The sequence below is a fragment of the Arachis duranensis genome, chromosome 3 (genome assembly GCF_000817695.3).
Source record: "Arachis duranensis cultivar V14167 chromosome 3, aradu.V14167.gnm2.J7QH, whole genome shotgun sequence".
Taxonomy (NCBI): domain Eukaryota; kingdom Viridiplantae; phylum Streptophyta; class Magnoliopsida; order Fabales; family Fabaceae; genus Arachis; species Arachis duranensis.
Window position 1 is genome coordinate 126,437,384 of NC_029774.3, and position 14,012 is coordinate 126,451,395.

The 14,012-nt window shown below is 45.4% G+C and overlaps 1 protein-coding gene across 1 annotated transcript; it reads right to left on the minus strand.

The window, feature by feature from the left end:
• Window positions 1–7,665: 7,665 nt before the first annotated feature.
• Window positions 7,666–12,999, minus strand: LOC107481092 (uncharacterized). The gene has a single exon (XM_016101306.1). The coding sequence runs from the start codon at window positions 12,997–12,999 to the stop codon at window positions 7,666–7,668; it is 5,334 nt and encodes a 1,777-aa protein (XP_015956792.1).
• Window positions 13,000–14,012: the final 1,013 nt, after the last annotated feature.

Genomic DNA, 14,012 nt, shown 5'->3' on the forward strand with positions numbered 1-14,012 from the left:
TATATATCATGTGTTTCTGTATCCTATAAAATTTTAAAATTTATATATCTACATATTTTATGTTTGTATCAATATATGTGCATCATAGTGTTTGATAGACGTTTTAACTAGGGTTGAAGTTCGAATCTGCATCTGGAGAGTGCAATTGAATTGCCAACTGAGCCTAGTCTTTGGGCCTAGTAGGAAGATTCTTCATCTCACAATTGGGCTTTTTGATCTGGGCTTATGCACTGCTGTTTCCTCTTGTATAACAAACAGCTAACAATTTTTTTAGTGGCGGAGACATTGTACTAATGGCCGATATATTTGCCTCATAAAAGCCACGTTCAGGTTTGAATCTTAACCGTAGTCAGGACGTATACAAAAATATTATTATAGAGAGTTAATAATATATATAATATTAAAAAATATATAATATAAGATGTATTATAAAAATATATTGATAGAGAATATATTTTAAAATACAAAAAATATGTACATTTTTTACTAATGAAATAATCGATCTTTTGTATTATAAAATTCATCGATAATAGAATTCGTGTCAAATTTGTCAGTAATTTTTTTCAATATAATTAAAAGACAATTAACAAAAAATTTATCTTTCATTTTGTTTCTGAGTTATTCTTTACAATATTTATAGCTGAAAAAGATCTCTCAGTTGTATCAATTAAAACAGAGAGAATTAATACAAAATGAATCAAAAAAGACGGTCACAAGAAAAAAAATTTTATTTTATGAGATTTAAAAAATATTAGTAATAATATATTTTTTAAAATTTTTTAATATTATTATTTACTTTTTAGATATTAAAAATCTCTCATGAAATTTTGGATATTCAGATTTTATTTTCTAAAATACAATTAATTTAAATTTAACTATATAGTTGTAGCTGAATTGTGATAAAACTTTGAGTGTGTGAGTGTGTATATAACAATTTTGTTTTTTCAAATAAACATATTTTTTAAAATTATAATCTTACTAATAAGTTATATACAATTCTTATCTTAACGTGAAGTAAAATCTAATAAAAAATTTAAAATTTTATTATTATTTTTAATTTAAAATGATCTCTTTTTAGAAAAATGGATTTGATGAGATCCAAACTTTTTAGAAAAATCGTAGATATTATATTTAAAAGAAACCTAGGGAGAAATTTAAAAAAAAAAAGAAAGATGAAAATATATATTATTCATGAAATGTTTGAGACATGATTGAGATGATGAATGGCCCACGCAATCAACGTGACGGATGAAAAATTAAGTATATGAATTGCCTAGTGGTTGAGGTACAACAATAATGGAGATTGGAGACTTGCAACGAAATTCTTATGCACATGCATGTCCTTAATTATATATTGGCATGAATAGTACATTACATTGCTAAAACATTTAATTCATTTTGTACAACTGCTACTACTCCTCCTCTTTCTTTTATGCTTAACCATTCATGTCGTACCTAATAATTATTAACACTATATATATGTGCCAGCTCAATTATTTCAGGCAAATAAATTAAAGTTGACACTTGACAGTACCTCATGTTGGGTACTTCATCAGAAAAAATAAATAAAAAAATTAAAATTCAAGTAGAAAATTTTAAAAGAGTATTAATAATAATTAATATAATTACGAAGCAATATGGTTATTTAGATGATCTTTTGAAGGACAAGTGCATCACTAGATATATAGTTTGGTCCACTTACCACATGCAAACTACTCATCATGCTGCAAAGTTTAGCATATTTAGTTAAGTATTAGCACATGCCACATGGTTGCGGTCTAAGGAAAATTATCTAGTAACACAACTTCACTATTTTCTTTATTATTCATCATAATATCTTAGATATTTTCGTTAGTGTTTTGTCCTTATCATCAAGATGTTGATTTCAAACAAAATTACTGGACTATGTTTCGTTGTTGAAGCTGCAGATCTATGATGACTTAATTAACTTCCACGCAAAAATAAACAATATCAAGCATTTGCATAGCTATGTGATATTATGCTTATCAAATCAAAGGACACGTTATTATTATTCCATCATTTGAGAAAGGAGTAATAAGAGAAATTGAATTATATTGGCTTGGATATCGAGCAGGAAATTTTGTGGTTCCTGATAGCTTATTATATGATGTTCTCTGGCAAATTTTTTATCAATATCTCTTTAACATTCTCGCATCTTCTAAAGTCTAAATATGACAATAACACGTGCATAACTACTATTTAAATTAAAAATATTAATAATTATATATGTTTAAAAGTATGCTAAGTTAAAATTTATCAATATAAATAAACTTTGCTTATTGAGTATAATTTTTATTATTATTTTGTGTTTTTAAGAAAAATTCAAGAGTTACTACTCAACGTCAAAAGAGTGAATTTAATCATGTAAACTAAAAAAATTAGCCACCAAATTAATTATTTGTATAAAATATATATTAAAAATGAGTTAAACAATACATGTGACACGAATATATAATAACAGACCCAGTATCTATTTTATTTCTGTATATATAATTTTTTATTACTTTACTTTTTGAATGATTATTTAGGGCAATTTACATAAATAAATTGTTAGTTCCTAAAATTACACAATTATAACTTTTTAAAAAAGAAGACGCAAAGACATTTTTTCTATATCTCTATAAAAATCGCTATTGGCAGTAACGGTTTACAGAAATACCTAATCTGTCACAGATAACCGCAATTTACGTGCTCGGAGTCCAATACATAAACTGCTATAAGCAGTAGCGGTTTCTGTTGAAGGTAGCTTGCGCATAAACCGCTACTGGCAGTAGCGGTTTATGTGTGTGGAGATGCGTGCCTAAACCGTTGGAAGGCAGCAGCGGTTTACGTTGAGTGTGTGTGAGCGTGGCTGCCTATATAAACCCCTCAGAGGCATTGTGGTGGAAGAAGAGTGTTGTTTCTCACAAATGGATGGTGAGAAAAGTTTTGTGGCTCTAGTACATTGATCTGAAAAAATTCAAAAGAGCAAAAGGCATAGTGTAAAATTTACGGATAGAGAACCGCTTAATATTTTTATCCGGTCGTTGAGTACGTTGGCAGAGATTAAACTCAACATATTACAGAAGCTCGGTGCATGTGGGACGAAGTGGGTAAAGAAGTTATTTTACAAGATTCTCGTATTCGTTGTGTCGGCTGGTGTGAGGTATGAGACCTTTGTGATAGGGTCCCATGAATACCTGCAGGCGGAGTTTTTCGGAGGTCAGATTACCCGAGTTGCTTGCGAAATTGAAAGATGGTGTCGACTGCTCCGGGGCATCAGCGCCGAATCCTCAGTCGACGACGGTGGGTGGTGCATTGACATCGATGCCTGTGGTAGCAGCGGTAGTTCCGACTCATGATCCTCCACGTGTTGCGGCTGTTCATGTTGGTGTGCCTGATGGTGTTCCTGATTTTGGATTTGAGGTCGAACCAGATCGAGTTGAGAATGTGATACGGGACGATGATTCGGATGACGAGCCGGTCGCAATTGGTGGGGAAAGTGATGATGATATTCCGAGCGGTACACGTACACCCCAAGGCAATCACTCACGACCTCCCCATCGACAGGCAACCCAAGCTGAAACGCCACATCTTGCAATGTCACTGTGCACTCTCCGAAAGGCATATGAAATGTGTGCGTCTCAAGCCGCCACCTCTCAATGAATGCACTAACTAAGGGCTCGTCCAACCAGAACTAGTAGCGGTTTAACTTGATCAAATGACAAAATCCAACCCTCTCTAAATACGGAATGATCCTGCCATGCATGGACATATTTTGTTGCAGTCTCACACTATAGATACACCTAATTGGCTGCACACAACATAAAAGATATACACGAAACAATTAATTTCTACTACGTACAACAAATCCCCCTATCTAATAACAACAACTCGCTTATACCATCACCAAACAACGAAACAAATTAAACAATTAAACAACTAAACTATTAACTTGTTAGTCCGTCCTCAAATCAAATTGCCAAAAACTTCTTTTTTGGATTAATACAAAAACAGGTTGCGCAATTAGATTAACAGTTTTTGGTAACCAAAATCGGTTGCTTTTAAAGAAGCCTTTCACGAAAATTGATTTAAAACAAAAAAGATTGTAGAAAATATCATATAAAAGTTAACATTCGGAAATTAACGAAACAAAAATTGCGAAACTAATTTCAAAATCTAGCGGTTAACTTATACATTTTAGTTCCTCTACCTTACATACCATTTTTCTAATTAATAAATGCTAATGATAAAAAATAAATAAAATATAACTGACCTCGTCAGCAATGGCACCGGAAATATAAATGTTCGGTTGTCGGTTTCCGGACTGGTCGGGTGATGATTAATGGGAGCGAGGATTCCTCAATCGCGGTTGTGTTGGGTCCCGGTCTGCCGTATAGTCGAGCACTTGTTGTGAGAGAAAAGGGGGGTACCACCTGCAAAGACACTCCGACGGTCTAGTCAGTCCGAGCGCAGGCGGAAGAATGTTAGGTGAAAAGGTGACGTACCTCTAGGGAAGGGCAGGTCCTTCCCCATTTATATCGTGTCAGAGGTGGGCCCTTCGAGGACAGACCCACCTTCCTCGAAGCTTCCTCACAGCTGTAACGGGAAGCTGCCAGGGACGCGTGTCCGGGTTGCGTTGTGATCCGTTCGCATCCGGTCAGTCGGGTCGGGTCGTCATCGGGTCGAGTTAACCCGCGAGCCGTTTGTGCTGGGCCGTAACAGTGCCCCCACGCGCCAGTGGTAGTCGTGGAGACTATTAGTGGCGTGTCGTCTCCTGTTTCGTCTGTTCTCGTCAACTCGGCCGCACGTGGGGAGAATACGCCCTCAACGCGCGTGTCCCCTAGTTTGCATAAGCAACCGTTTCGCCGCATCGTTCCTTGTGCGAAGCATTTAATGCTCATAATGGGGTGGAAAACCCTATCTGCAAAGACCATTTTGCCCCCAGGTGTTTCGCGCTTCTGGGGAGGCAGTTTTTTAAACGATCGATTTTACGCTTCTGCATTTCTTCATACTTCCCATCTCTCTCCTTCTTTTCCCTTGTTACAAGATTTCAGAGTGTTGCTGCGGTGCCTTCGTTCATCTTCCTTGCACCTTCCCAGACTTGCAACTTCATCTTCTTTCCATCAATTCAGGTAATTCTTTAAATTCTTTTCTTTTTTGCTTCGTTCTTGCATGCTTGTTGTCTGGTTTTTGTTGCTGTTGTGTAGCCTTCCAATGGTGGTTATACGCGTTAGGGGGGATGTCATTCCAGGGTAGGTTTTTCCCTGTCTACTTGTAGTGTTTTATCCTTAGTTGGGGAGTAGTGGGGGTAGTGTCTGTGCTCGGCCTGAGCAACCGATCTCTTAGACTGACTGGATGGTCCCCCATGTAGGTATGGCTCGCACGGTCTCCCGGGCTTCCCCTTCTCCCGCTGCGTACGATCCCTATGCTTGGGTCGTTTCCGACGTGAAGGATTCGCCTAACCAAATGGGTGAGGAGGAACTCACCGAGTTCCGACAAGCCGAGTACTTGTGCGGAGGGACTGATGAAGAAGCCAATTATGACGTCTTCGTCCCGGCTCCTCACGAGCGGTTGTACGAGATCAATTTCCACCACCCCCGAGTAGCCGACTGGATTTGGTTCTACAAGTCCATGTTTACTCAAGTTGGGGTCCGTATCCCATTTTCCGCCTTTCAGATGGCGCTCTTAGGCCGTGTGTCCGTGGCGCCGTCGCAGTTGCATCCGAACAGCTGGGCCTCAATCCGCTGTTTCGAGATGGTTTGCGAGTATCTTGAGCTCCCGATGTCTGTAGATGTCTTCCTTTTCTTCTTCAACCTTACTAACCCTTCGAAGGAGGGGAAACATAAAAAAGGATTCATGTCTTTCCGGTCTGCCCAAGGTCGGAGGATTTTTGGTTTGTTTGAAGACTCTTATCATGGGTTTAAGGACAAATATTTCAAAGTCCGCCCTGTCAAAGGTCGTCATCCCTTTTGGCTGTCATTAGAGGGGGTACGCCTTATTCCGACCTATTGGAGTTTCGGAGCGGGGTCAAACGCCTTTGTTAAGGTGACCTATAGAGGCATGTCGGCGGTGGATAGGAAGATTGCCGATGTGTTGATGGCAGTCTTTGGGAGGAATCATGTAAATCCTCATCTTCTCATGGGTGATCGGGAGGCCGGTCGTAATTATATTTGTGAGAAACTTTTACTTGTCCCTTATCTTTTTGCTTTTACTAACAATTTGTAGCGATTAACCGACTTCCTTTGCTTTTCCGCAGTGGAGATGTCCGCATCGGTGACGGGCCTTCCTAACTTATTCCAAACTTTCCTGTGCGCCAGTGACGACGAAGGGGACAATGAGAAATCTGCCGCCGAGAAGTCTGCAGCTCCTCCGGAGGACAAGGCTACTACCGAGCAGGAAGCCGAGGTTGACGGAACCGGGACCTCGGCACAAGCTGCCTAGGTCGAGGACGACAAAACGGTTCATGCTTCCCCCTTCCGCGAGATGATAGGCACCGGGGGTTCAACGTCTAACCCGGATGCCGATGACGGGGTGGAAGAGGTCCCTAGCCTTAAGAGGAAGAGGAAGACGTCCTCCAGTCCTGAGGGGGTTCTTACTGTCATGGAGAGGAATTTTGACGCCGGGAACTTTATAGATTCCCAGCTGATTCCTGGTACTGAGGAGTATTTCCATGAGTCTTCCCTTGCCGGGCAGGCGAGGTGGATGTACCGTACCCTTTTACGTGGCACCGTGATAGCCCGGAAGGCCGAATTTGAGCTATCCGGGATGGAGTCCCTCCGTAGAAGGTTGGAGTCTACTGGGAAGGCTAACAATGAGCTAAAGAGTGAAGTTGAGAGCCTCCGGGAGCAGCTGACCCAATCAAATGAAAAACTTGACGCCGCCGAGAAGAAAGCTACTGCTGCCGAAAAGAAGGCCGCCACTGCTGAGAAGAAGTTGGAAGAGTCGGACGCCACAGTTTCTCGTCTTGTCGATCGTGAGATGGCTTTGGAGAGCCAGGTCGGCGCGGCGCAGAAACGGGTGGCCGACATAGAGAAGGAAAAACAGACCGTGGAGGCCGAATTGGCAACATGGAAAGCAAAGTATAAGGACGTCGTTAAACAGGGGAAGGGTGTGATTTTGGTGACCGAGGAGGCTCTTAAAGCTCAGGTCAAAATCGTTGCTCCCGAGTTTGACACGTCGGCGATTGGAGTTTTCAAAGTTATCCAGGACGGCAAAGTTGTCGACGTCCCCAAGAAATGAATCCTCCGTTTAAGACTTTTGTTTAGCCGTTTTATTTTGGCTTGTGAATACTTTGACTTCTTAATCGTTTGCCCGTTTTGGCATAGTAAACTTTTTTTTCTTATTCGTCTGATTGTGTTATCGTTTCTATTAACCGTTTTTGGTTTATAGTCATCGTTTATATCAACTGATTGTGGCTTTTCGCGTAGTCATTTGTTGCAACGGCAGCTGACGGGCTCCCGGGGTGATCAGTCCCGGGGTCGCGCGTCGTCGTTGGTCATGATGGGATGGTTTATCTGGAAAACAGGGGGACAAGACAGGAGAGAAAATTTGCACAAGTATATCTTATTCGGTAACCATATAAAGGACTCGTAGGTCACTATGAAAAGTTCAAATTTGCAAATTAACTACTTAGCTAGGTTGGTCGGCATGTCGGTCCGCCCACTAGGAGTAGAATCTTCTTAGGTTGTCCGCGTTCCATGTCCTTGGGACTTCCTTACCATCAAGCCTTTCTAACTTGAAAGCACCTTTACCCATCACTTTTTTGACTCTGTAGGGGCCTTCCCAGTTTGCCGCTAGCTTACCTGCTCCAGGGGTCGGTGGGCCGATGTCGTTTCGTCTCAAGACGAGATCGTTCGGCTCGAATCCTCTCTTGAGCACTTTGGTGTTGTAGCGCAGAGCCATCCTTTGTTTTAACGCTGTTTCTGTCAAGTGAGCCATTTCTCTGGCTTCATCTATCAGGTCCTTTTCTACGGTTTCCTCTACTCCTTTCAAAAGTAACCGCGGGCTCGGTTCGCCGACCTCTACGGGTATTACTGCATCCACCCCATAGGTTAGCCGGAAGGGGGTTTCCTTGGTGGATGATTGTTCGGTTGTTCGGTAGGACCAGAGAACCGAGGCTAGTTCGTCGGCCCAAGCACCCTTTTTATTATCTAACCTCTTCTTCAGCCCTGAAAGGATAATCCTGTTGGCAGACTCCACCTGCCCGTTCGTCTGGGGGTGTTCTACCGAAGAGAACTTTTGTCTTATGCCCAGGCCGTTAAGGAATTCCGTGAACTTTTTGTCAGTAAATTGGGTGCCGTTGTCTGAGATGACGACTTCTGGTATCCCAAATCGTGTTATCACCTGCCTCCACATGAATTTCCTGCAATTGGACGAGGATATGCTAGCTAGTGGTTCGGCCTCTATCCATTTGGTGTAGTAGTCAATTGCGACTATGAGGTACTTGACTTGTCCAGGGCCGACTGGGAAGGGCCCCAAGAGGTCGACTCCCCATTGAGAGAATGGCCGGGAGGTCGTTAGCAAGCTTAACTCGGAGGCCGGCGCCCTGGCGAAATTGGCATTCTGTTGACACTTCACACATTTTTTGACAAAATCCTTGGAGTCCGCCATCATGGACGGCCAGTAGTATCCAGCTCGGATTAATTTCCTCGCTAAGGCCTTGCCTCCGATGTGGTGTCCACAGCAGCCTTCATGGACTTCCCTGAGGACGTAGTCCGTCTGGTCGGGGTGTAGGCACTTCAGTAGGGGCTGGTTGAGCCCTTTCCTGAACAGCTGCCCTTGGATGACGGCGTATTTGGCTGCTTCCCTTCTCAATTTCGCCGCGTCCTTTTCGTTGTTAGGGAGTTTGCCGTGTTCTAGGAAATTGGTGATGGGGTCTAGCCATGAGGAACCTAGGCTTGACATGTGCAGTGTGACCGCTGGTTCCCTTGTCATACCTTGAATGAGAGACCGGTTGCCTTCTCCCGGCTTCGTGCTGGCCAACTTTGATAGGAGGTCTGCCCGTGTGTTCCTCTCTCTAGGTACGTGATGGATCGTGACCTCTTCAAACTTTTGGCTCAAGCTTTTAACTTTTTCCAAGTACTTTTGTAACAATGAGTCTTTGGCTTGGTAGCTCCCGTTTACCTGGGAGGTGACGACTTGGGAATTGCTGCATATTTCCAGCCTTCTTGCTCCGACTTCCGCCGCTAGGGTTAAGCCCCCTATAAGGGCTTCATATTCTGCCTGGTTGTTCGAGATGGAAAATTCGAATCTGACCGACTGCTCGTATACGACCCCAATCGGGCTTTCTAGGATGATCCCGGCACCTCCAAAAGTTTGGTTGGAGGCTCCGTCCACATGGAGCTTCCACCGTGTACTCGTTTCTTCGCCTGGATCCCCTGTCACCTCTACTAGAAAGTCTGCCATCGCCTGCGCCTTGATGGCTTGCCGGGGTTCGTATCGTATATCATATTGGGAGAGTTCGATGGACCAAGTCATCATTCTTCCCGCCAGATCGGGTTTTTGAAGCACTTGCCGGATCCCTTGGTCCGTTCTGACGACGACCTGGTGACTCTGGAAGTACTGCTTTAACCTTTGTGAGGAAGTCAAGAGTGCCAGAGCTAGTTTTTCCAACTTGCTGTACCTTAGCTCCGCCCCTTGCAAGGCCCTGCTTATGAAATAGACCGGCTGCTGAGCTTTCCCGTCCTCCCGCACCAGAACTGCAGCCAGGGCTTCTCTCGTTATAGCTAGGTATAGGTATAGTGGTTCCCCGTCCTTCGGCTTCCCGAGGACGGGTGGTGCCGCTAGGATTTCCTTGAAGTGCCGAAAGGCCTCCTCACATGCAGGTGTCCACTCAAACGCCATCCCTTTCTTCATGAGATTAAAGAATGGCAGGGCCTTTGCTGCCGAGGCTCCGAGAAACTGGGATAATGAGGTCAACCGCCCCGCCAACCTTTGGACGTCCTTGATGCAACCCGGGCTTTTCATCTGGAGTATTGCCTGGCATTTCTCCGGGTTAGCTTCTACCCCTCTCTGCATTATCATGAATCCCAGGAACTTGCCGGCTTCCATGGCGAAGGCACACTTGAGGGGATTTAGCCTCATGCCGTGTTGTCGGAGAGACATGAAAACCTTTCCCAGATCCTTTATGAGGTCGTCGGGTTGCGTTGTCTTCGCGAGGATATCGTCGACATAGACCTCCACTGTCTTGCCTATCAGATCGTGGAAAATCTTGCTCATAAGCCTTTGGTATGTCGCCCCTGCATTTTTCAGGCCGAAAGGCATCACTCTGTAACAGAAGGTCCCTCCTGGCGTTATGAACGCCGTTTTGTCTTCGTCTGGACGATGCATCGGTATCTGGTTATAACCGGAGTAGGCATCCATGAAGCTTAGATAGCGGTAGCCCGCCGCAGCGTCGACGAGTGCGTCTATGTTAGGGAGGGGGAAACAATCCTTAGGGCATGCCTTGTTAAGGTCAGAGTAGTCTACGCACATTCTCCACTTGCCATTGTGTTTTTTCACTAGGACTACATTGGAGAGCCACGTCGAGTAGTCCACTTCTCGTATGAAACCTGCTTCCAGGAGGCTGGCCGTTTGCCTGGCCACCTCCTCTGCCCTCTCTGCCGACATCTTTCTCCTCCGTTGTGCTACCGGGCGTGCTTCCGACCTGACAGCCAAATGGTGTGACATGATTTCTGGGTCTATGCCTGGCATGTCGGCTGGTGTCCAGGTGAACAAATCCCTGTTGGCCCTTATCATTTCGATCAGGGTTTCTTTTAACTCACGCGGCAGGTTCTTATTGATGAACGTGAACTTCTCTTCCGTGTCGCCAATCACGAATTTTTCCAGATCCCCTTCCGGTTCTGGTCTCGGTTTGTCGTCTACTCTGGCGTCCAAGTCGGCTAGAAACACACCGGATGCCTCTCCGGATTTCCTCCTTAGGGATAAGCTAGCATTGTCGCATGCGACTGCCGTCTCGAGGTCCCCTCTTATGGACCCTATGGACCCGTCGTCGGTAACGAACTTCATGACTAGCAGCTTAGTGTTGATTATCGCTTCAACATCGTTTATCGTCTTCCTTCCCAAGATGATGTTGTAGGCGGTGGAATCTCGGAGGATTACGAACTCGGCCATCGCCGATCTTCGTCCTTGGGATTGCCCTACCGAGATCGGTAGGGATATTACTCCGTCAGGTTTGATGAAGTGGTCGCCTAACCCAATAACCCCGTGCTGGTGAGTCGTCAGGTCGGCGTCCTTTAGTCCTAGTGCGTCGAACACGTTGCGGAACATGATGTTTGAATCGGCTCCTGTGTTGACAAGGATTCGTTTGACGAGGCCGGTTCCCACTCTGGCCGTAATGACCATGGGGGGGTTTTCCGGGACGTCGTCGAACCATTGATCTTCCGGGCCGAAAGAAATGAAGGGAGGTTTCTTAGAGCTTCGCACCAGCGGGGAGGAGATCGTCAAGACCTTAGCATCTTTTTTGTGTGCCGATCGGGATTTTGGCGCGGCGTTTTTGGCTGTCACCACGTTTATCACGGTGAGGCCGTGGTCCCTTTCTTCTGGCTCTTGTCGCCGTTTCGCCGAGTGGGTTTTGCCTTCTTCGTCTTGGTCGCGGTAGCGCCTCCTCGGTTCTCTGATAAGGTGAGAGAATGCTGCTAGTTTACCTTCTCTTATCGCTTGTTCGAGTGCATCCTTCAGGTCGAAACAGTCCTGCGTTTGGTGGCCATAACCCTTGTGGTAATCACAATAAAGGTTCTTGTTTCCTCCCGTATGGTCCTTGAGTGGTCGGGGCTTCGGGAGAATTCCCTTCTCAGCTATTTGTTGATAGACTTCCACGATGGGGAGAGTGAGTGGGGTGTAATTAGCAAACTTCCCGACCCGAGGGAATGGCCTGGGTGCCTTGTTTGGTGCCTCCTCCCTGGCTTGTTCCTTTGCTCTTTCTCCGTTACCCGGTTGCCGAGCTTGGTTGTAGCCGGACTGCCGTTTATTGGCAGCCACGACTCGGTTGACTTCCTCGTCATTTATATACTCCTTGGCCACCGTCTGGATCTCGTGCATCGTCCAAACTGGTTTCGTGGTAAGGTGCTTTCGGAAGTTTTCGTTGAGGAGGCCGTTCGTCAGGCAAAGGCTGGCCACCGAGTCGGTTAAGCCGTCTATTTCCAAGCATTCGTCGTTGAACCGATCCAGGTACTTTCGGGTCGGCTCTCCCTGTCTTTGTGTTATCCCCAAAAGATTGATAGGGTGTTTTGCCTTTGCTATTCGCGTCGTGAACTGGGCTAGGAACGCGCGACTGATGTCCGAGAAGCTGTAGATGGATCCCTGCGGGAGGCCGTTAAACCACCTGATCGCGGGTCCCGCCAGGGTCACCGGAAAAGCTCGGCACCTTACCTCGTCTCCTACCCCCTCTAGGTTCATCCTTGCCTCGAAGGCCGTGAGATGTTCTAGGGGGTCTTGAGTTCCATCGTACCTCATGTCCGTTGGTTTGTCGAAGTGTTTCGGCAACCGGACTTCGAGGATGGAACGGTGGAACGGGGTGACGCCCATTATCACAGGTTGTCGTGTCCTCCCGGACCTTCCTTCGCTGTCCTCGCGATCTCGTGCTGTGCGGCGCGTCTCTCTGCCACGGGAGTAGATGATGGTGTCATTTCGTCTTCTCGGGATTGGAGATTCTTCCCGGGTGCTCTCCGCTTCCGTTCGGGATGCGGAGGTGTGTCGCTGGCGGCTTCGATGGGAGTTTCCCTCTTGGTGCTCGAGGGACGGGGTGTAGCTGGGGTCGGTGCTTCGTCCATCGCGCTCTTGGTCGGCTAACTGTCGCTCCAAATTTTGGACCCTGTGCCGTAACTCCTGCATTATTATGGCGCTGTCGCCGCCCGTTCCCCCGAAAGGTCGTGTCCTCGTGTGCTGTTCAGTGAGTTGTCGGGGGGACCTTCGCCGAACTCTTAACGAGGCGACAGAGGCTGCCCCCTCCGCTGCGGCTCCTCGGCCCTGATCGCCAGGACCCTGCACAACGTCCATTAAGGAAAAGTTCCCCACAGGCGGCGCCAATGTTCGGTTGTCGGTTTCCGGACTGGTCGGGTGATGATTAATGGGAGCGAGGATTCCTCAATCGCGGTTGTGTTGGGTCCCGGTCTGCCGTATAGTCGAGCACTTGTTGTGAGAGAAAAGGGGGGTACCACCTGCAAAGACACTCCGACGGTCTAGTCAGTCCGAGCGCAGGCGGAAGAATGTTAGGTGAAAAGGTGACGTACCTCTAGGGAAGGGCAGGTCCTTCCCCATTTATATCGTGTCAGAGGTGGGCCCTTCGAGGACAGGCCCACCTTCCTCGAAGCTTCCTCACAGCTGTAACGGGAAGCTGCCAGGGACGCGTGTCCGGGTTGCGTTGTGATCCGTTCGCATCCGGTCAGTCGGGTCGAGTTAATCCGCGAGCCGTTTGGGCTGGGCCGTAACAATAAACAACACCGTTCAGTCGGTACAAGCTTCGTTCTTTTGCATGATATCCAGCTAGAGATCGGCACGCGGACACTACGACCCCGCTCTCAAGTTGCTCTGCCCTCTCTCTAAAATTTTCTCTCTCTAGCTAAACTCAAGATCTACTCCAAATGAGGAATTTGCGGCTACATTTTACGGTTTATATAGGCACACACTCAACGTAAATCGCTGCTGCCTCCAGCGGTTTATACACGCATCCCCACACACATAAATTGCTGCTGCCTATAGCAATTTCTGTATTGCACTCTGACTACGTAAACCGCGACTATCTGTGGCGGATTACGTATTTCTGTAAATCATTACTGTTAGTAGCGGTTTCTATAGAGATATAAAAAAATGTATTTACATTTTCTTCTTTAAAAAGTTATGATTGTGTAATTTTAGAAAGCTAATAATTTATTTATGTAAATTGTCCGTATGAATGTTAAAAGTGTTTGATGCATGAATAATATTATTAATAAATTTTTTCTAAAATTTGATTCAACAAAAATTTGAAAAGATAGTATTGAGGCATTATATATATAATTATGTTAAATGTA